We start from the raw sequence: 22,615 nt of genomic DNA on the forward strand, positions 1-22,615 counted from the left end.
GGAAATAACAGGGAGGCGATACGGATTGGGGGTTGGGATGAGGAGACAGAGAGAGGAAGAGACACAAAGAGTAGTCCTGGTTGGTATGAAACAAACAAAAAGTCTCAAGATTTTAATCTGACTTACCCTCCAACACAAAAAAACACCAGGAAAACTAGTGTTTCCTTTTGTTTTGAAGGGAGAGAAGAGCGGAGCTGCCACAGATGTGCTTACTCCCCAAAAGCTGGGTTGTAATTTGCCAGCCAACGGGTGGAGTTTGCCAAAGGCGAAGATAATCTCAGCCCTCAGATATATCAACACGGTAACCATAAAATCTTTGATCCCAAATGCAGTGAAGGATGTGTCCAATAAGAATAGTTTTGCCCTCTTCTTTTGGAGTCTGTCTTGGGGCAATGATTAAAAAGCAGTGGTTGGAATCTGTATATCATTTGGGTTCCCACCCTTTCCTGAATGTAGGGGCCCCGTGCTACCAGTGCTGGTCTTTCAGTATGTTTGCCTGATTATCTTTCTGTCTGGTTGGCAAGTTTAGTCAGCTTCAGCCCACTGACAGAATGCTTCCAAAGGGAAATGAAAGAGCATGGCCTTGTTTCTACAAGCTGGTCAATGGTTCCCTTAACCTCTCCTGTGTCACCATGGCACCCCGTCTGCCCTTGTCTCCTACTGTGGTTTCCATGTCTGCCCTCTTCATCCTTCATCCTCTCTTTTCTCTCTTTTCACACATTCAGACACGCGACGGTCGCTCCCTTGTCTGCTGTCCGTCAGCGTTGCCCTATCAAAAAGGTTGGCCCCCACTTATTTGGAGATCATTAATCATCCCATGTAGGACAGGAGGCCCCTTAATCCAGCCCCTCCTCCCCCTGGCCTCACCAAGCAGGCCACAGCGCGGCCCTCTGCCCCTATCCCCCATGGTGTTATCAAGTTTCAGTGGTTGTAACTGTAGCACAATAAACAGAGGGGGAAGGAGAATGGGGTGGGTGCAAAGGAGGAGGAAGGGGGTGGAGACAGAAAGAAAGAAAGACAAGAGAGGACAAAATGTAATTTCCTAACTACATTTTATTGGTGCATTCTATGTAAAACATGATTCTCAGGCCTCGTAGACCGCATCCATCTTGAGAATTGCATCTGTAATGAGCCAGATTATAGAAACCGGTTTAAATAAGTTGGTCACCAAATTTAAAATAACTATTACATTTGTTGTCTAATATTTGCCCTGCAGTTCAAAAGGTCGATCTCTAATGAAAATCATTTCACTCACAATCCAACTCTAAAATGGGCGAATGTGCTCACAATACCTTGTGTTTTTGTTGTTAAACCAACCAGGTGCTGCCACTTTCCAGAAGTTGAGGGGTGTTAACTAAAGGAAAATGAGGCCATTTCAAAGAGTCAGAGAATGTTCCTATTGTAGTGTTGTGTTTGTACAGAGGGCCCGCCTGTTACGAGGGCCAGTGTGAGGCTGACCGGGGGAGCAATATAATGCATACATGGATCCCCCAGAGCCCATTCATGGTGTAATTGGTGTGGACAGAGTTCTTGGTCTCAGGGTTACAGTTAGAGAACTTCTTCTAATGTCCTGCTGGGAGGCCACTCTTCCCATAGCACAAATACTGCAAAAAGTATCCAGTTTAACACAGACGCAAAATTCTTGCTTTTCTAAAAATGTGAAAAAAAAACTGGCAAAGACATGAGCTATCTAAATTTTTTAGAGCGTGGTCTGCCGTTCTCATGTTATCTGTAGTAAATTAAAAATGTCAGTTTGTTTCTTTATTTCAGGAAAATAAGCTTTGCAGGGCGAAAATGACACTTATTGACATGCTCCATTTTGATTGTAGACCAAACAAAAGCCCACATGTGTTCATTTGCTATGTGGCCCCTGAAAACATTACTGGCAGCCTCAGTAAATCTTTACAGGAACAAACAGAGCAGAGCCACTGGTAGTTGGTTTATTATGTAGCTGCAGCTAAATGAGACATCTTCATTATAATCATTACCTTCTCCCCTTCCTCCCCTCCTTACTCCTTCCTCTAATTCTATACATCTTTCTTCAGCCTCATTAAGACCACTACGACTTAATGGCACAGACAAGTCCGGCTTACCACTTTATTACTATTAACAGACCTAAATCTACTACGAAGGGATTTTCCCCTAAAATAACTCTAAGGCAGTGATAGCACACCATGTGGTCCCTCTTAAGCTGAATCTACACTTCACAAGACTGTCACACTGCGATGGATCTAGCCTTTGCTGACCGCAACGTGTGGGGTTTTCTGGCTGGAGAAGAAGGGGCTAAAACACTTGTCTTTACTCCCCGCCTGTTACTCCCGCCCTTCTCGACTGGTGATTTCACTGAACAGGAGCCTCTCTCTCTGTGTCTGTCCATCACAGCCTGTGGCCATTAATCATCTCAAGTGGACAGCGCTGACAGGCAGTTGGCTGCATCACTCTTTTATTTTTTTCGTCTCTTTTTTTTCTTCATAGCACACCCATAGCTCCCGCAGCCTCACTCGCTGCCCCCATCCCGAATGAGAAAGTGGCCGGGTGTCGAACCAAAACAAACAATCACCCATCTGCTTAATCGAAACCTTTGAGGTGGTTAATGGCATCAAGCCACCGTCAAAGCTTTTCTCTGCGCTCCCAGTGGGGGGTGAAGGAGCAAAACCTGTAATGGATATGATGGACAATGATGTCGGCGTAACTCATGAAGGCTAATATCCTCCACCCACACTCTTCCAACATGAGCAGCCACGGTGCATTTACATTATATTTGCATGTCAGGCCATTAGCTGATGTTTTTATCTGGAGCAAATGACAAGAGGCTTTCTAGTACAATAGGACTATGATTCTTCTCTAACATTACAAGCAACAAATAGTACGCAGGTCAATGCATAAAGGGGCCCAGCAATAGATCTAACAAATATTATTGTGTCCCTACAATGATCTTGTAAGACAGAGGAGTAATCAGCAAAGAAAAGGGAACCAAGGAAGTAAAGGTAGAGAGGATTTGTATGTGTGTCTTCTGCCGTTTTTGTGATGCAGAGCCCATCAATGGGCCCCTTTACGCAAAGACAGGATTTAGGACAGCTGCTAAAATTCCTCAACCATTAACACACACACACACACACACACACACACACACACACACACACACACACACACACACACACACACACACACACACACACACACACACACACGTGCCTGTTTTTAAGCACAGAGGCAGGAAATGGGAATCCCTCGTAAGTTTCCTTCCGCTGTTGCTTTCCTCTCAAGGCCTGGAGGCCCCACGACGAGGTGGGAAAAGCACTTCACCATTTGTCTCCCCTCATCCTGAGATTCCACTGGATTTCACTTAACCTCACAATGTGCTTCACAAAATGGGCCAGTATTTTTAAACATTTTGCTTATAAGGTCAGTCAAAAGAGGCTGACATTTTCCCACACGACCAGCTTTAACAAACAGCACATAATGACATTAAATTGAAACAGCAGCCTGAGTGCTCTTTCATTAAAAAAAAGGAGTGCAATAATCTTGAACCAATATCTATGAAGTGGAAATGGAAGGAGAAGTAAACGCAAAGTAATTAGAGGGTGCCATCAACAAGAGCTTTGTAAGGTTTGCTGTTCATCTCATATACTCTTGGCACTATCGGCAAAAAGGGAATTCAGCCAAGCAATTTGTTCCCTGTGATTAAGACTCCAGTTTGAGAGACAGCAGAGGTCAGCCAAGTGCCTCTTGTCTTAAGGGAGGGGTGAAGAACTCACTCTGGAGTAGCTGAAATTATACCCTACCCTCTAGTACAATGGTTGCATCAGGTCTCGCTAATGTCAATAGCAACATCCCTGTCATATCCTGCATCCTTATTTGAAGCACTGTGCAGCCATGGCTGTTTATTTTTCACCTTACCAGTTCTAACAATGAGAATGTTTTTTGTGGTGCTCATTCTCTTTCCTAAATGAAAATACTAAAATAAAAAATAAAAAAAGCTACTTCTGTTTCTCCTCATTTTCTTTTCCTTCGCCTCACTCTTGTCTATTATAGATGAGCACTCTGGAGACACAGTTATATTTGTTACAACAGTTGTCGGCTACTGACCCTTGTGCTGTCTCACTACTGGTCACTTGTACTGAAGATGATAAGGGAACTTGATCCATGTCGGTTCTTGTTGCACTCACTGTAATTCACTCACAACAAGTTCAACAAAATGTAAATGACAAGAGTGCTAATTATCACATTCATTTTGCGGCTGTAAAAATAAAAAGACAGGTCTGTTTATAAAACTCACTTCAAAGTCAACTATTTTCCCTGTCTTAAATAAATGCAAATTAAAATATAATGAAAATAATGTGATGTGGTGGACTGTAATCAGCCAGTTATCTGCTGTCAGGTGGCATTTTAGTCAACTTGATGGATTTCTCCATCTGACCAGCGTGAGTAAAGGGTCAGCAGCCAACAGCTCCCAGCGTCTGCCACTGGACAGAGATGCTAACAGGGCCCTGACAGATCCTGTCCCTCCCTCTCTCTGACTCAGCTTAATTCATCACCCTCCAAACAAGACCTCCGGGTGCTAAGACCAGACCAGACACTCCGAAGCTGCTGCTCTCGTGAGCTTGCCAACATTTGCGTACGAGCAGACACACATGAATGTCGATGCACATGGTCCCATCTATACAAATGTACGCACCATCATCATCCGTCACAGTGTGACAAAACAAACTATGCTTCACATACACACTCGTATACATATGGTATCACCCATCATTGCCTGTGACAAAACATAATGAGGTATGAACCACACACACTCTCACAGACCATCATAACCCATCATAACCTGCCAAAACATAATGTGAAATATGCAGCACTGTAATAACATTGTGATTCACCTTGGGAGGTATTGCTTGAGCCATGCCATTTGCTTGGTAACGGATTTGTCTGATAAATGCCTAAGCACATTAGCTGCCCTGGTCAGAGGGGTCTTGTAGGCCATATCAAAGCAGCATGCGGTCAGCTGAGCTTCCCCGGCTGTTGGCCAACTAAATAAGTTAGGCCACTGCCAGATCCTCTTGGCTCTGATACTGCAGAACCACAGGATCAGCGGAGGCAGATCTCACCTGCTGACCCCGTAAGGCCTTTACTCTGGGGAGGGGAATTAGTACAGGATTTCTTAGCCAGTGAGAGTTACAGCATGTTTTTTGAGTTCATCAGTGACATAGCACACTTAACAACCATGTAACAAGCTGATACATTTCAAAGCCACAAATGAAAGAACTATTATTCTTATTCCTTTATCCTTTCTCAGCTCATATGGCTTCTAAATGCTGTATGATTAAATAAACCATTTGTGCTGCAGGCCTAACAACAATCAACCTATAGTGAAATTCCAAAAACTCTGTAAAAAATAGAAACCCATCCTCACAATGAGACAGGAAATGACTCTTAAGAAATGGAAGTCCTGTGGTATTTTCCTTTTCCACATAGGCAAAGTGCGGGAAATGAACAGCTATTGTCTCACCTGTGGCAACTCTCACACTGCAATTTATAGCACAAAGGTGTTTCTATTGGATTCAAAATACCCCACATGCCATGAAAATGACCAACATTATGGTTGTAGCTTTGAATATAGAATATACATGTATATCGAGTTGTCTAAAGGACCTACAGCCTGACAGCATTACTTTCATTGAGGTATCCCTTAACATAGACACAAATTTCCACAAAACTCCACAAAACATGAGTTCTTCAGGAAACCACCAGGGGAAACACATTTGTAGAAAAATTACCCTCACATACTTTGAGGTTCCATTTAAATCTTACCTAAACCCCAACTGAACCACCAGTTTTTAAGTGTATGCCAAACCTGCTGGATCTGACATATGTAAAAGAAAGTCTATGCTAGTGCGTCTATGAGAGCGCTAGTGAAGGTGGGAGGAACATAATGAGGAAGCAGTTGCTGCTTAATATACAGTAGATTTCTGGAAAGAACATTTACCTCTTTTCTGCATGAAGGTGAAGAGGTCATCCAAAAACTCCTTCCTTTTGGGGTCATTGTCCAACTCGTACAACTAAAAGAAGAAAACAGAAGCTTATAAGGGCCATTACGCACCAAGCTGTCAGTTGACCAGGCGCCATTGGGCTTCATGTGGCCGACCACAATGCGTAGTTTATGCTGAGAATCTAATAGTGTAAGCTCTAGTCGTCGGCCTATTAGGCATGTTAAATAGTCACTGGAAGAACTGTCTGCCTGTTCAGCATAGTGAACTGTGCTGATTTTAGAGTTTCTCTATTTGTTTCATCTCTGCTCTTTCTTTTCTTCTTCCAACACTAAGCTGACAATGACAAACTTTACTGTGCCAGGGAAACATTTTTATCAGACATATTTTCAGTGTGTACTGTTTAATCAGATTCACAGTGGTGTTAAAAGGGTTTGGTACTTTGTTTTGTTCTTCTGCAATGTTTTCTGGAGTAAAAACACAAGCTACTGACTAACTATATCTTTGTGAAGTGCAACTTTTAACATAAGAGGTGATGTAACATGAGTCTTTGTCAGTGATGGTTCTTTGAAGCCGGCTTGGAATTTCAGGGCCCTTAGAAATGTATTTATAGCTCTATATGTTGAAAATACAATTACACTGAATTAATGTTATGATATAATTGGTGCAAAAGTGAGAGTTGATAGCTGATCACAATCTCTAAAATGCTCACCTTAGCGAAGTCTCTGGAAGCCTCTCCTCTTCCTCTGCTACTGTCAGCCTCATCCGCCCAGCCTGCACTTCCATTCTGCAACAGACAAGAGAGGGAACACAGATAAGCTCAGTAAACTAAAAAAAAGTGGTTATAAACATGTACACAGAGGAGGATCCAGACTGTAGTAGTAGGAATACCATAAACAGCAATAGTATGATGTTTTTTTAAAGATTATTTATGAGACATTTTGCTTTTATTTGATGGTGACAGTAGAGATATAGACAAGAAACATGGGTAGAGAGAGAGACAGAAGAGTATGACATAAAACAAAGTTCCTCAGCTGAAATCGAATCAGGGATGTTGTCCGTGTCAAACACTAAAGTAGGTGCAAATCTGTAATGTAACATTTTTTCTAAAATGTGTTTATTTGATATTTACCTACAAAGACCTCATTAGGTTGACACTGACTGCAGGTCAAAAAGTTCATAACGGGCTAAAGAAAACAGGTAAACTCTGAACTAGTTATCACAACTGCCAGCATTCTGCAACACAAACATGTGAAAACTAATATATACTCAAACTCCAAGAATGCATTTTTCCAGAGGTTGGAGGAGTAACCTCTGGAGTTATTGTGCCCCTGAGCTCCTGTGTCCCCCTCCCCCTTCATCCTCAAACATCTCCATTTGACCTAAACCATCTGCATCTGGGCCTGCCCTGCCCCCACCCGTGTCTTCCGACCCAGCTGGATACAAGGGCCCCCCATCCTTCAATCTTAACGCAGCTGTGACGGGTGGCCAAGTTCATGGAGTGTAGCTGGCTATCAGGAGGGGCCAGGGGAGGGTGGGCTGGTCAGTAGCCCTTACTCTCTCTCTCTCTCTCTCTCTCTCTCACACACACTCTGCACACACACACTCTCTGCAGAGGCTGATCATGGCTGTGTGTATGTTTGTGAGTGCAGGGAGGGGGGCAATGGCCCCACAAGACGGGAAGGAAGGAAAATAGGGGCAGAAAGGGGTGCACGGTATGTGCCGACCAGGAATGTCTCCTAAAGACAAAACCTATAAAAGCATCAGGAATCAAAACAAGATCCGTTTGGAGGGGGACGTTAATAGCTCCAGCTCAGGGTCTAGTTTCAACCGGGAGCCCATTGGTCAGTGGCAATTACGGGGCCTGAAACGAGAGCCAGGAGGGCAAAGGTTGTCAAGGCCCCTGAGAGCAAGTCATTTTCACCCTCTCACTCTCTGTACGTATAACGGTTGTCAACATTCATGCTCCCTAAACAAATACTCATCAGCCATTAACCAGCAAACACACTAAATGGTTTGTTTCAGATTAGACTTATCTGCTATTTAGAACAGGCAACATCCTCACTTACACAGGAAAAATTAAAAGGTCCTCAAAATACTAATCTTTATTAGTTAAGTTTGGCAATTAACTTTCACAACATTGATAAATGGGAAAAGGGTTTATTTATTTACTAAAACTAGCATGAAAACTTAAGTTCCAAAATACTTCATTTCCAGTATTAAAAACTAGTATTTCAAGTTCATTTCAAATTTACAGCCAAAATAAAATAAAACCATGAGTTTTTCTTTTCTGATCATCATTTTATCATATTGGCCATATACTGATACCATGTGTTGAAATTAGTCTAAAAATACAGCTAAGCAGTGCTTATCAAAATCACAGTTCATGTTGCGGTCAACATTATCTACAGTATGTGACAGAGATTACAGCAAGATCATCATGTGAAGGTAAATGTATAGTACATTTGAAGGACTTACAGACCTTTGCACACAGTTTGACCACTTCTGTTAACCTTTAACCATTATAAACAATTATAACAGAAGATAATTCAGACTGCAGCATATAATCTCACATGCTTGCCCTTGTATGAAAAACTAGAAATACCGCCTTGTGGTTGTATGCCTCCTCCAACCAGTCAAGTTGTGTTTTACATCCATGTCTGTCTAGACTTACCTATATAATATTTGTAGTGAAGACTTTGATGGAAATTAATAAAAAGATATAAAGTGTACTTTTTGGCGAAATTAAGTTATCATTATATTGACATGTTTGATTCCAGTGAGTAATTTCCAGTGAGAAACATGCTGTCTTCACTTAAAGACTATTTTTAGAGAGGACTGATAGAGAGCTTCGTCACATGGTGTAACGATAGTCACCTGAAGCTCAATATCAGCAAAACCAATGAGCTTGTGGTGGACTACCAGAGGAACAGGAGGCCCCCTGTCCTGCTTCCTCATACAGTGACCATGATGTGATTTGGGTTGCTGTTCTATGAACAAAGTGACTCAGCTCATCCAAAACCTGCCTTCATCAGCTCATTACCTCTTCAGTATTTCAGCCCTGGCTCTTCACCCATTCATTGCAAGATTGTTTTCTCAGCTACAGTGGTAAGCAAAACCTCCCTAGTCAACTCCCTAGAAAACTATTCCTTTTGTTGTTTTCTAGCTTGTTATTCATTTCCTTTCCCTTGCCTCAGCTTTGCTGTTCTGCTGTGTGTCTATTAGTGTGTAAGTTCATTGAGAGAAACAAAATAAAGACAGAATCAAATTCCTTGTATGTGTTCACCTGCTTGGCCAATAAAGCTGATTCTGATAGACCATAGACAATGCTTCAGATATGATATCACTGCAAAGAAGCTACAAATTCTAAAATAATCCAATAGATGACAACCTAGCAGCACAGAAGATCTATATAATCACCACAGCTTCAAGGTGGACACCAAGATTAATGTCACCATTTCAGTATCAGACCAAATGTGAAATATGGTCACAATCTCCTCTTCTGTTCCTGAATTATGGAGTTGAATAACAGCCAGAAAAGTGTTTTGCAGAACATTATGATGTCACAGTGAAGCTGACCTTTGACCTTTTGGATATAAAACATCATCACTTCATCATTTTATCCTATTAGACATTTGTGTGAAACTTTGTCATAATTAGCGTCTGAATTCTTGAGTTATGGTCAAAGACGTGTTTTGTGAGGTCACATTGACCTTTGACCACCAAATTCTAATCAGTTCATTCTTGAGTCCAAGTGGACGTTTGTGCCAAATTTGAAGAAATTCCCTCAAGTAGATCCTGAGATATCTTGTTCACCAGAATGGGACGGACGGACAGATGTACGGATGGACATACAGACAACCAGGAAACATAATGCCTCTGGGATGTCGGTGGCGCAGAGGCATAAAAATTGCATTCGGCACCTTTTATACACGCAGAATGTTTCTTATTCAATTGCCTAGAAGTCGACACTGTGTAATCTCACAGGCAATAACCAAATGGGGAGCCATAAAGCTATATGGGAAACACCATTATTCTGTTATTTAGTGAGTTACAGTACTCTGTTGAAGCACCAGTATACTCCACCAACTGCTTGTCGGATGGTCAAATGGCTTCGGAATGCTCCCTACACCTTTCTAAAGTCAAAATAATGGGCGCTGGTGTCCAACAATTTCAGTAACTTTCCGAAACCGACATTCACATCTACTTCACTCAGTGATTGCAGTGGTGAGAAAGTAAGCAGGTTCTGAATTGCTCTCTCAGGCTCTTTTTTCATTCTTTACACAACTATTTGTGTCACTTTTTGTGTTTAGTGCAACACTATGAATGCCTTCCAGGAGAGACTGTCTGAAAAGGTACACCATCATCCCATTTCCTAATGATTACTGAGTCTCCCCCTCACTATGAGGCCCTGCTTTTTTTTTTTTTTTTTTTTTTTTTTTTTTTTAAAACACGTCGTACAAACAAGTTATATTCTGGAAAAACCGGAACACAAACGTGTGGAATATCAATACCAGTCTTTAATAATAATTAAATAAACCTGTATGTGTATTATTATTATAACAAATATCATTAATAAAGACTTTTTTTTAACAGTATAACCCAAACTGCTTCATCTACTGTGTGTGTACGTAGATACAGAGTACACTGATAGTTGAACTCTGTTTAGTGATATGTCATTTACAGTCTAGTCATTTAACAGATGCTCTTATCCAAAGGAAAAAAACTTGAGGCTTCCAAAATGAGAAGGAGCTCCCAGCTCATAGTATCAGATGTAACTACAAAAGAGCAGACAGTAGCTGCTGGGTTACTGGCCTTGGATTTGTTAGGGGAACACAAATGTGTTTGCACACAAACCACATGCACACCAACACACTCGTGCCTCCCTGAGGGACACTCTGTGTCATGGGAGCGCAGAGGTCAAGGTGGTCCAAACATCAACTGAGAACAAAGGTCTAAAATGACAGAACACCACTGTCCAGTCAGTGTCAGGCTGTAGCTTCCTGCTCCTCTCCCTGCTCTGCTTCTACTACATTTTCTGAGATGCCTGTAATAGACAAGATTTGGCTAAAAAAACTGGATCATTACTTTCTCATTTTCACAAGAGTGAAACTGCCACTGATTCTGAATTTTTCCTCTCACTGACCATGTAGAACACTTTGACGTCCTTTTTAATTGTGCAGTTAATGAGGGCCAAAGTAACTGGAGATATTACTTTTTCTTTATTTTTTTTAAATGGTGATTGTACATAGAGGTGGGAGATACGGAGAAAAGTAATATTTCATTCAATTCAGTTGATTTCAGATCTTTACTGTCCCACAAACAGAAATCATTCCTACTAGGCTGATATCCATGTGTAGAAAGAAAAAATCATAAAGTCCAATGTTACACTTATGTTGGTTCCTCTGAATTAAATGCTTTTTTGATTGTTTGACTAGAGCACAACCTAGAAAAAGGTCTCATACTGGGACAGACTAGTATCCCAGCATTCATCTGTTGCAATTTCCCACCCACATAATGGCAACTTAAACAAAACAACATATCCACCTGTGTTTGCCCCAACAGACTATTGTAGCATCACTTTAACTGAAACATGGAGAGCTCTTTTGCATTGAACAAGAATTGACAGTTTGTCCCTCTTCAACTGCTGTGTAGTATGTGGAGAGCAAGCTGAGGCTGTGCAGCTGCTATGATGAAAAGGACAGATGACAGTTAAGATAAAACCAAACTACTTTAAGAATAGACTAACCCCCTTTTTTAAAAAAAAAAACAACAAAAACAGGGCAATTTACATTATTTGCATCTAAGAAACCATGTCTGCTTCTCTAGCTGGTTCAAAAAAAGAACAGTAATTGAAACATGGAAGCCCTTAACCGTGAATAGACATGTTGGCTCTTGAATTGGGACTTTGGTCAGCTGAGGAATGTTAACACTATGTTGCTTTTTGTCAAGTTAGAGTGGATACTGATGTTTTGGGACCACTCCTTATGATCAGTCACCTCAGCCCCTTCATCACATCCAGTGCTCCACCCTGAAATAACTTCTTTAAAAAAAGAAATTCCCACACCCTACTACGTTCATGACAGAGACGTACAAGGCTTGACTTGCCTGATATACTGCGTAATTGTTTCGAATATAATACTATGTGTGTATGTATGCATCTTGTGTGTGCCTTTGTTGCCAGTTTTTTTTTTTTTTTTTTACATTTTAGGCAGTCCTAAAGCCAAACACCTGAGAGTATATATGCAAACTACAATTTCAATTAGGTCAAATTAAATTATAATATTCAAATAAACACATTAAACGTGCGTGTGTGTGTCTGTGCACATACATTGCAGTGTGTGTGTGTTGGATGTGGGATGAACTGAAGCCCTCATATGTTTAAGCGGCCCATGTTTCCTTTCTGTCTCTCTCATGCTGTTAGCAGGTTTATTGGCCAGGCTGTGGGTGGCCTAATCACATTATGACCATACGTGACTGACTGGCGCAGGGCCAAATCAGGGATAAGAATAAGGTAGATAAGATGAGAAGTGAGCTGTAGCTGGCTATCGCCAAGTGGGGTGGGAGGGCTGGGGGGGCTGTCCACACATTAATATGCAAACAGTGCTCCTGTGCCTAAAAAAGTGATTTTTATGGAAAAGGTTTCATGCAGATGGCCCAGGTGGTTACCACGTAATTCCATTTGGTATTACCCTGTACAGATTGTAAAAATGGGTTAATCTCCACTGTTATTCCAGTGCTGATAACATTACACAAACTATTATTGTCCATTTTTGACATGGGGAAGATTTGGCTCATTTTTTTGTCTCCCTGTGAGTCCCTTTTCCTAGACCACTCAATTTTGACTGCACCAGTTGTGAAATCTATGCGTTTGGACTGTGCAATCATGTGACATTATTGTCACACATTACAGTGGATAGTCTACAACAAGTTGACATTCTTTGCATATCCCACCATCTGCATCACACAAACCTCACAACACACTCCTACTTGAATGTCAATGCATAGCTTGGGGGTAATTCTACGCAGCCATTATAGAAAGATGTCTGGAGTAGAGCCACCATTTTAGTGAGGCCAGGCATGCCGGAACAAAAAGGGTTAATGGCTGCTGCTTGGGGAGTGGGGGATGGATGGCATTGATTGCTCAGGATGTTGACAGCACTTCTCCAATTTGATAGTGGAGCTGTTATTAGATGAAGAGGCTTGTCCTTAATAAAAGCATCATGTGATTTGCCTTCACTCTTCCAGTAGGAGGTGGGGCTCAAATAGCAGCTATTGGGTGATGGAAATATTCATGGTGTTTGACTCGCTTTGGGAATTATCTCGAAATAATAAAAGTAGGGGGAAAACTAGATCAAGCTAATTTCCACAATTGCATACTGTATAGACAGCACTGAACCTATGTGAAATAGTTCATTTTCATACTATAGATAACAGGTTAGATGACATAAGTGACATGTTGGCAAGAGTGGGCCAGAGAACAGTTGTTATTTAGCAGCCTGCCAGTGTGATCCTGCGGACTAAACAAGGCCTAATGAAGAGAGGCACGTGTCTCTGCCATATCAAAGTCCTTTTAGCCCTGAGCCAATCCCCTATCTCCTGACTTCCCACTCCGAGCTACTGTCACGGCTCTGTGTCCCACAATACACAGCTACACGCTGCAGACCAAATCCCCAGGGCCACAGTCATTGAACAGGAGGCCAAAATCAATAGCCCTGGATGTGCAAACACAGGGAAGTCCCCAGCCCCCTCCGGACGCAATCTCACAGCACACGTCAATACTCATCATCCTCAGTCATCTACCGCCACGCCAGGGAAACTGAGATGAGGGCAGGATCACAGCTCCCAGAGTGACCTAACCCCTTCACTTACAACTGAACACCCTAACTTTTACCCAGTTCAGACTGACACAGTGATGAGGGTCGACCAGCATCAGCCGACCCTCCCTCACAACAATCCTCTTGACCCAGGTTGGATGTGGGTCGGACACTGCCCAGCTTTGGTGAACAGGCGTTGGACCCATTAACACTCCTTTTAAAAACACCACTAACTAGATAATGTATTATAAAGACGAGCAGACGAAAAAAGCAAGTAGAAAAACACACATGCTGTAAAGTGGTGACATATGGCCACTGTATAAGTTTTATCTATGACTGTTGCGTTCAGCTTTTCCCGCTTTCTTCTTCTACAGCTGACTACCCATGGCTTGCTGTAGATGGCAACTCCCACATGGACACCAGAACTCTACATAGCAGTTTGTAATACTCACAGACTGGATTTTACAAGTCGGGAAAGTTATTGTGGTGACCACCGGGAATGTGCGCTTGCATGTATATGACTGGCCAATGCAGTGTCTTGCCAGATCACATTGTGTTGCACCAAAAGTTGAGTCAGGTTAAACTTTTTTGCCGGACAATCCAGTGTTGTTTTGCCGGAGACCCTTGTGTCGGTAACCCGGCTGAGGTGTAAACAACCACACCTATCCTCACTGAAAACAAATTACATGCACATACAAGCAACATCCCTTTAGCAAGCCGAGGCAGTAAATCAAGAGTAACGAAATGACGCAGTGCTCTCGGTGCGAGCTCTACCGGAATAGAGACAGAAGAGAGGGTGACTTTAGCGAAATTCACCAACATTCCTGTACACCAGTAACAGGACCTCACAATAACAAGAGAGCCCCTCTCATCCCACAGGTACTCTTAACATCTCATTCCCGGGCTAATCTTTTTTAGCCAAATTGCTGCCTGTCAAAACAGTTCAGCGAGGGAAATCTTTTAAACAGACACAGCGGCAGTAATTTAATCAAGGCCTCCGACAGAAATCTGGATCACAGCCAACAACAGTGATAAATGGAGAGTAGCCAGAAAAGAGGCTTCACACTTGCTTAGTAGTTAAACTACTGCTTAATTTGTACAATTGAATGAAAAAGGTATTACAACTACTAGATAAAGATAAAAACTATTTGGCATTTTCTTTGTACAGGAATTTGTGAAGAGAAGTGGATATGTGATTGAAGCAGATTGCATATACAGTAAGCCTGTTTCTTCATCTACTGAGGAATGAGAGCCTTGCTGCCTTCAGTTTAAGTCCATCTGTGAAGCCGCCTTCATGCTCTCAAAGAAAGCGAATCTGCTTCCTCTCAGCATGCCTGTAAAAACGAGCATTGTAGGGGGCAGCGATTTCTAATCCAAATCAAATAATTGCAGCCCTGATCCCTCTGCGGGACTCCGGGAATCATTTATAGTGCCTTTTGCCATGGGGAGGGGGTGAGGGGTGAGGGGCGGGGGCGTTAGGCTGAGCGGATGGTGTCCTTTATCTGCTAAATACTGTAAAGGATCTCATGGTGAGCTTGCCATACGCTACCGCCAACAAAGGCTCTGGCTAATCGTGATTCCATGTGCGACGAGAGGGAAGTAAATCTCGCTGCCACTCGGGAACATATGGTAGAGTTCCTAGTTACAAACAGATCCACTGCTGATTCTTTGCTCTCATTAAGAATTATTATAGAGCATAAAAAAGGTCACATATCACATGAGAGCAGGCCGGCAGCAGAAAACAGAACCCAGGGGCATGCCTGCCTTTGAATGTCCGGTCATGTTTGTAGCTGGAGGGGATTTCTGGCTTTTTGGGGAACAGACAAAGTGGCGGGGACAAGGGGCTAAACGTCCAGGGGCAGAACGTGTTTCTACCTGCCCTGGCCTCAGCAATGCTGCACCTCTAAACAGGCCACTGAAAAACAGGCCTCCAGGCAAGACCACCCCTCCCTCCATTAATCACTCCAATTACAAAGCTGAAAAAGAAAAACGGGAAAAATAGAGGGAGGGAGACAAAGATAGAGAGACAAAATGAAAATAGGCAGACAGACACTCACAGAGAAAAAACTAAATTATACACTGATCAGTCCACTTTTTCACCTCGTCCATTTTCAGACCCAGAGAGAGAGAGAGAGGACACTGTGAGGAAGGTTTGTAGTCAATGTTGTCCAACCACATCAGAAATCAAGTGTTTATAGCTGTTCTGAACGGCCACTCAGACTGAAAAGCCGGCCTTCAAAGAGAGTGGGGGATGAGATATTGTTTAAATATGGGGGTTAAAGGTGCACATTTTCACTGTCTCTCCTGGAAGGAATTCATAGTGTTTTAGACGTGAAAAGTGACAAATAGTTGTGTAAAGAATGAAAAACAGAGAGCTTGAAAGACTAGTTCAAACCCTGGCTCCTTTCTCACCTACACACAGCTGGCCAATCACTGTGTGAAGTGGGTGTGAATGTTGGATTGTCAGTTTTTTTGGTTTCTTAAAGTTACCGAAAATTGTTGAACACAGCACCCCAATTCCAAAGTCTGAAAGGTGTGTGGGGAGGAGGCTATTCAACCATCCGACAAACAGTTCTGACGGAGTATACTGGCAGCTTAACCAACAAGAAAGACCTATGTCTGAAAGAAAGGGGAGGATCTGCATATTTTGTCCCTGGGTAAACATGTCTGTTGGTGACTAGAAAGTCTGGTTTGCCAAATAAACTGACTGCATACAGCTCCAGCCCTTTCACCAAGACACCACATTCCACAAGCAGAGGCCCCATCCCCCATTACACTAGCTGGCCCCTTTCGTTGCCTCACACAAATGCAACGTTTATAGGCTGGTGTGGCCAGAAGTTCACACTCATTGGTTCAAAGACCCTTTCACAGGCAGAGCAAACATTTTAGTGAATCACATCTGTGCCACCACATACAGTACTCTATAAGTTAACCCTTTCCAGCGGTCTTTCAGGCCCACAAGAAACTAGACCTCAGAGACTGGATTTTCCAACTGAACTATGCACAGACTTGCACGGGGCCCCCTCGGTGCCCCATCGCGGATAATTTGATTTGAAGCTATTAGTTTTGCTGTGTGAAGTGTACAGTGACAGATATTAAGTAAATTCCAATATGCAAAGTATTTATTATTTTAAGAAAAACATATTCAGATTCTCACAGAATCAAAATAACAATAAAAAATCTGTACAAAAACCCCCAAATTTTTAAGGCCCTTTGTAAGAAACAAGCTATTCTGCTGCATTCAGGTTGAAGCAGCTATGAGGGTTTCTTCTGGGTTAAAAGCCTTGGTTAAAATACCTTGCATATCTCATATCTTTCAAAGAGCAAGCATCCACTTCACCCCCGTGCTAATGGCAGCTGGAGACATCACACAGACCTGATAGGCCTTTATATACATTCTCATTATAGTGACAGCGCCGGGAACTTGATACATTCACAATCAACAAAAAACCTTGACTGCTATTAGGACACATCACATCTAATTACATATGAAATGACAGAGGTCACAACGCCTGCAGTCAGATGGGTAAATGACTTCTTTGTCTGGTGTATGGTGGTGGGGCAGAGAGGTATTGGGGGGGGGGGGTATAAAACCAGTCCTGTTATTATGAGGGTTTCCTCCATCAGAGAAGTTAGTGTTATGACTATCTCTCTGAATCCGCAGTATCAAATGTTCAAACCATAAGCGCAATTCACAGCTTTCTGTGGAGTCTAATCGATAGGGAGCGATTTCCCTGTTCAGAGCCAGAGGTATCTGTTTCCTCTCAGCTAGCGTTAAGTGTGCAGGGGCATTCCACCTCTGACAGGCCAGTACCCCCCAGGGACCCGATCTGGGATGGTGCAACCCGTCACGCATCTGGAGCTCATCTCCAGGGTCTGACAAGCCACTACATCTCTACTGGACACTCAAAAGACAGCAAAGACACCAAAAAACTTGAAAGAACAAACATACCATACAAAACTCATTGTTAGTATGGAGATTACTGAACCAAAATATAAGAAATCAAAGCTTAAGACATTTCACTGTCATTGCTGTGGAAGTTATGCTGTCAATGTGTAACTGTATTTAGACCAGCAACTATCAAGTTCACCGAATAAAATGTTAGGCATGCTGTGTGGTAGGGCCTTGGCACTACTTTTTGCATTGGTCCTTTACAATGAAACTTTTTGACTGGTTTGAAAAAAAAACTGAGAATCCAGTTTGTGTAACCCAACACTGTACTTGTATGTGACCTGCAATGTAATTTTATTGTGTAACATGAATATATGGATAAATAATGCTTGCATTACATCAGCTGCCGGCTCTACTAGCTAATCAGCTAACTCCACTCATTGTTGCATCAGACAAACCACACAAAGCATTCTACTATTGCAAACCAACCCTGAATAGTTAACTATATAATAACATATGCTCTAGTACTGGATATTACTTATCTAGTCCCTTAAATTATCAATATAATTGAAGTTTTACTGGGAGAATGTGACTCATAAAGTTGACTTGATGTGATCTGGATACTTTTATTGGAGAAGACGTATCACTCTGTTGGAGTTGTTGGAACTACAGAAACACAGTCCGCTGTACATTGATGTTACAGAGTGGAGTGTAAAATAATCTTTAGGAAGTAGAGACACTGGCTGTCAGAGAGCATATAAACCAACAATATCCCAGTTTAATTTTGGCCTCTCAACAAGTTACTCAAACAATTAACTTTAATTAGCAATAGCTGATATAATCCACCGGTGGAAGCATCATTTTAACCAGCGATAACGACTGTCAGCTCTGTCTAAAAATAAGAAGCTGCGAGCTAAATGTTTTGTTCACTGCTGTGCTGATGAGAAAAAGTGAATTAGAGTAGGAACTTAGAGAATCTGTGTATTTTGCCAATCTGGATGTCAGAAATAAAAGTACTATCCTAAAAAATAAATACCAGACCCACTTACACATTTGCTTTATGCTGCAGTTCAGTCCATAAGCAGACATCACAGAAATGTAGCACATACGATCAGATTAGATGAATGATTCTCATGGGGAAATTGGGTTACTGCAGCAGCAGCAGGCAATATGGTATAGATAAAAGAGCAAATAGACTCTATTACAACCGCAGAAAAAAAGCACATATTGAGAATAGTCAAACCAATAAAAGCATAGATGAGGGCCGGCCAAAAATGTTATCACACTATATTGATCGATGTCCCTAATTATCACAATATATATTTAATAATAATAATGATAATAATAATAACAATAATAATAATAATAATAATGCTCAATTTACAGTTTGAAGAATATTCTCTTTAGGACAGAACCCTATAGAAACCAGAAGGTTAATTATGGTTTATAATATACAATCATTTATTATCAGACTGAATAGGTGAGAAACATTCAACAGAACCAACATGGCTTTACATTAAACACTGAATGATTAAATAAAATAATAAATATGTAAACAACTGCTATGATTCCCATCACATCAAATACCTTGTTTCAAACATCTCTCAAACATTTTAGAGGTAGTTTACTAATGAACATTGATAAAATAAAATAAAATAAAATAAAATAAAAACTTTATCAATGTTGAGGATGATTATGTTGCACATTTTTTTTGCATCTTCACTACAGGTTTCTTGCAAGAAAGACTAATCTGTCGACTGTCTCAGGCTTGACAAGTAACTAACCTCGTTAGGTAAACCGGGATCAGTCCTGCCCTCAGAAAAGTTTGTTGAGGTTTGCCAACCATTGTTGGTGTGAGCTAGCAGATTAGCATGCCAGCCACAGGCTTGGCATTATCACTCACTCTCCCCGGTGTCCTCAGCCACGCTACCACCATAATTAAAATCTAATTCTGTGGTTAACACTGCATTCGGTTTTGCTCTGGCAGCTGCTCATTTTCTTCTGAGTAGGCTACTCCACACAGGTGGTCATTCTGAGTTGCTGTGAGTGGGAGGGGCTGGAAACATGCGTCAACCACATGTGCTTGTTTCTCTGCTGTACGCTGGGCTGTTTGTGAAGTGTTTTTGTGGGCAGAGGAAAACAAACTCAAAAATAACTATTGGAAAAAAATCTCATAAGTTTATCACCTTTATTGTTGAAGATTTTATTGTGAAAACCATCGCCCAGCCCTACAAAGACGTACAGTGTTTCCAAAGACAGATTAACAATTGAGCAGATATTTGCACAGTACATACAGTAGTTCACATTCACTCAAGCTAGTACAAATTTAATTCAGCTCCTATGGTGCATAGCTTTAACCACTGTAAATAATGTTTTTTTAACCCTGCTAACTCCATAAAGCACAATCCTCTAGCTGGTGAACTAATTTGCTCTGACATTTTTGTCACTAATGTAAAGTGCACATTACTTTAAGTGTGATTCCAAAGTATGTGTGATCAACACTACCAAAAGTGTTCCAATGTTGTGCTATCAATCATTTTGTACTTGCTGCTTTTAAAAAAATAAATAGCCTGACCACACATCCTGTCTGTGCTGAAAGCACAGGGCTTCCTCAGGTTTTCTAATCACATTTATTTAGGGCAGGAAAACCTGAGATGCCTTTGTTTGACCAGATGGCTGGCTAATCAAGGCTGGCTCTGCTGGGGGTTGGGGCATCCCAAATCTACCACTAACATTATTGAACCATGTTCTTCATTAATATGCTGATGTTTGTTCGAAAAGAGGCTTGTAATCCGATGCACTTTATGTAAATTTCAGACATGGAGAGCTGCACTCACCTGCACATTAACAATGGCATAATCCCAACTACATTTCTGTTGTCAAATAATTAAGAACAATGGAAAAATTCTACACTGCAGACCTCCTCAAGCTACAACATACAGTTCTATAATAACCTACATTCACTGTAGCCCCCGCTGTTAATAATTCAATTTTCTGTGCCACTCTTTAATCATTTACTAACATGGCTTTTGAAATTATCGACTGCAGTTGACATGGTCCATAGTACTATTCACAGAGTGATTGTCTATTAACCAGATCAGCTACAAGTCACAAACCTGATGTAGGTTTTTTGTCATCTGAAATAATTCAATGATTCAATACACAACTTTTAATTCAATACATCCAACAATTTGTGTGCTGATAACACCAATACATTAATCGAAAAGGGTCAAACATTTTACTTTTTTATTGCATAGTCTGAAATACTTCACTTCTATAAAGCTGAATAAATAAACTGATAATGGAGATGTAGTGCAGATTCCCAGGTATTTCTTTTTTGTGCATTATATCATGACAGCAGCATGCCCTGTTGAATCAAAGTTTGATTTTTCATTACATCCCTTACATGATGTGATTATCTGTCCATTTCTTTGGCTTGTTTTATTCAATTACTTTACGTACATTATTGTAGATACATCAACACATTTAAGAAATGCTTGATAAGCACAATTCTGAGCATTTCATCTGCAAAAGTGATTTTATCCCAAAGAAAATAAAACTCTAATAAGTCAACATACATCTGCTGCACAATAAACTGTGTAAATGAATCACTATGTTACAAACAGGACTTTGCTCATGCTAGTGGGAATAAGCTTGTTTTCTTCCTATATGAAGCTGTGTGTACACTGGCACAACATTTAGGATTACTGGCCAGTGGCTTTGACAGACACACTGCTTGTTGGTGGTTTCTAGTGATAATTGTGATCCAAAAAGGGAGCAGCTTTGGATGACGTACAGCCTTGAGTGTAGAGTGTAAATGTTTGAAACTGATCTGTGAACACATTGCTTTTAGTGTAATGTGACATTTCCTGGGCAGCAGCCAGGAGCTTTTCTTTTTTTTTCTTCCTTCCTCCTCTGATGGTAGCGCCCTCTTACAAGCACATGATTACGCTCAGCTTGTGTTTGAAGATTTGGCAGACAAACAGCGTGGCCACATGCTACTATAAACTACATGGGTTTTTGGCAAGCAGCGCAATGAGTGTGCAAGCTGAAAAGCAGGCGGGCTACAGTGAAAGGAAAGCCTCCTCCACTTTTACTTCCTTCTCCTCTGCATGGCTTTGTGCCAGGTCCCCGTCAGCTGCTGTGTTTACCCAAGGGCCTTGACACAGTGGCCCAGTTAGCACCTACAGGCCCCTGACACCAGCCTGGAGCTCAGCCAAAGTAGTGGCACAAGACAGCTAAGAAAACCACAAACAATAGACAACTCTCGTAACTCTCACTCTTTGCCTCCAAGCCTCCTCACTGGCTGGTCCTTTATACAAGGAGCAAAGCTGGGACCAGAAACCCAGGCTTGGGCAGATCAGGGCATTTTTACTTGATCTGTATCAGCATTATAGAGTTGTGCTCTGGGTAAAACAGCTGCTGAAGTCGCTCCCTTGCACTCCATTACGACACTGGAACCGTTTCTTTGATTAAGTCCACAAAATGTTGTGAAAAAGACTTGTCTTGTGTCCTAGCATTTTCAGGTAGTGGATCTCTGGCCACAATGAAATTTAGGAAATAGGCTACATCTCCTCTTCCTCCCTGCCCTAAAGCAGATGCAGCCTGATTACTTTGCTAATTGTAAACCTCAGGTCTGCCTGCTTTCTCCAATCTATTCCAAGACGCTATACAGCTAAAATTTACTCACTTCCATCAAAGGCATCATTAAATTACTCCGGAGTGCTAAAAATGAATATCACACTACTGCAGTATGACTTTATTTACACTGAGCAACATTACAACACACCGACCGTTGTAAATTATTATTTTAGTGAAGTCACTTCACATGTAATCAGTGAATCAAACCTCATGACCAACAAAACTGTGTCTGTGGCACAGAGTATTATTCTATGTGCTAAAGAGTAGAGGTGGGCCATCTG

At 41.5% G+C, this 22,615-nt stretch overlaps 1 protein-coding gene across 2 annotated transcripts in view; it reads right to left on the bottom strand.

The window, feature by feature from the left end:
• Nucleotides 1–22,615, bottom strand: part of LOC137186600 (AT-rich interactive domain-containing protein 3B-like) — a 54,537-nt gene that overhangs the window by 19,957 nt on the left and 11,965 nt on the right. For both annotated transcript variants that reach the window (XM_067595652.1, XM_067595662.1), the window contains exons 3-4: nucleotides 6,697–6,771; nucleotides 5,984–6,056 (exon numbers count right to left, since the gene is read on the bottom strand). In XM_067595652.1, the coding sequence (XP_067451753.1) occupies nucleotides 5,984–6,056; nucleotides 6,697–6,771 (148 nt within the window). The remainder of the gene's footprint in view (nucleotides 1–5,983; nucleotides 6,057–6,696; nucleotides 6,772–22,615) is intronic.

This window comes from Thunnus thynnus, chromosome 1 (assembly GCF_963924715.1).
Source record: "Thunnus thynnus chromosome 1, fThuThy2.1, whole genome shotgun sequence".
Lineage (NCBI taxonomy): Eukaryota > Metazoa > Chordata > Actinopteri > Scombriformes > Scombridae > Thunnus > Thunnus thynnus.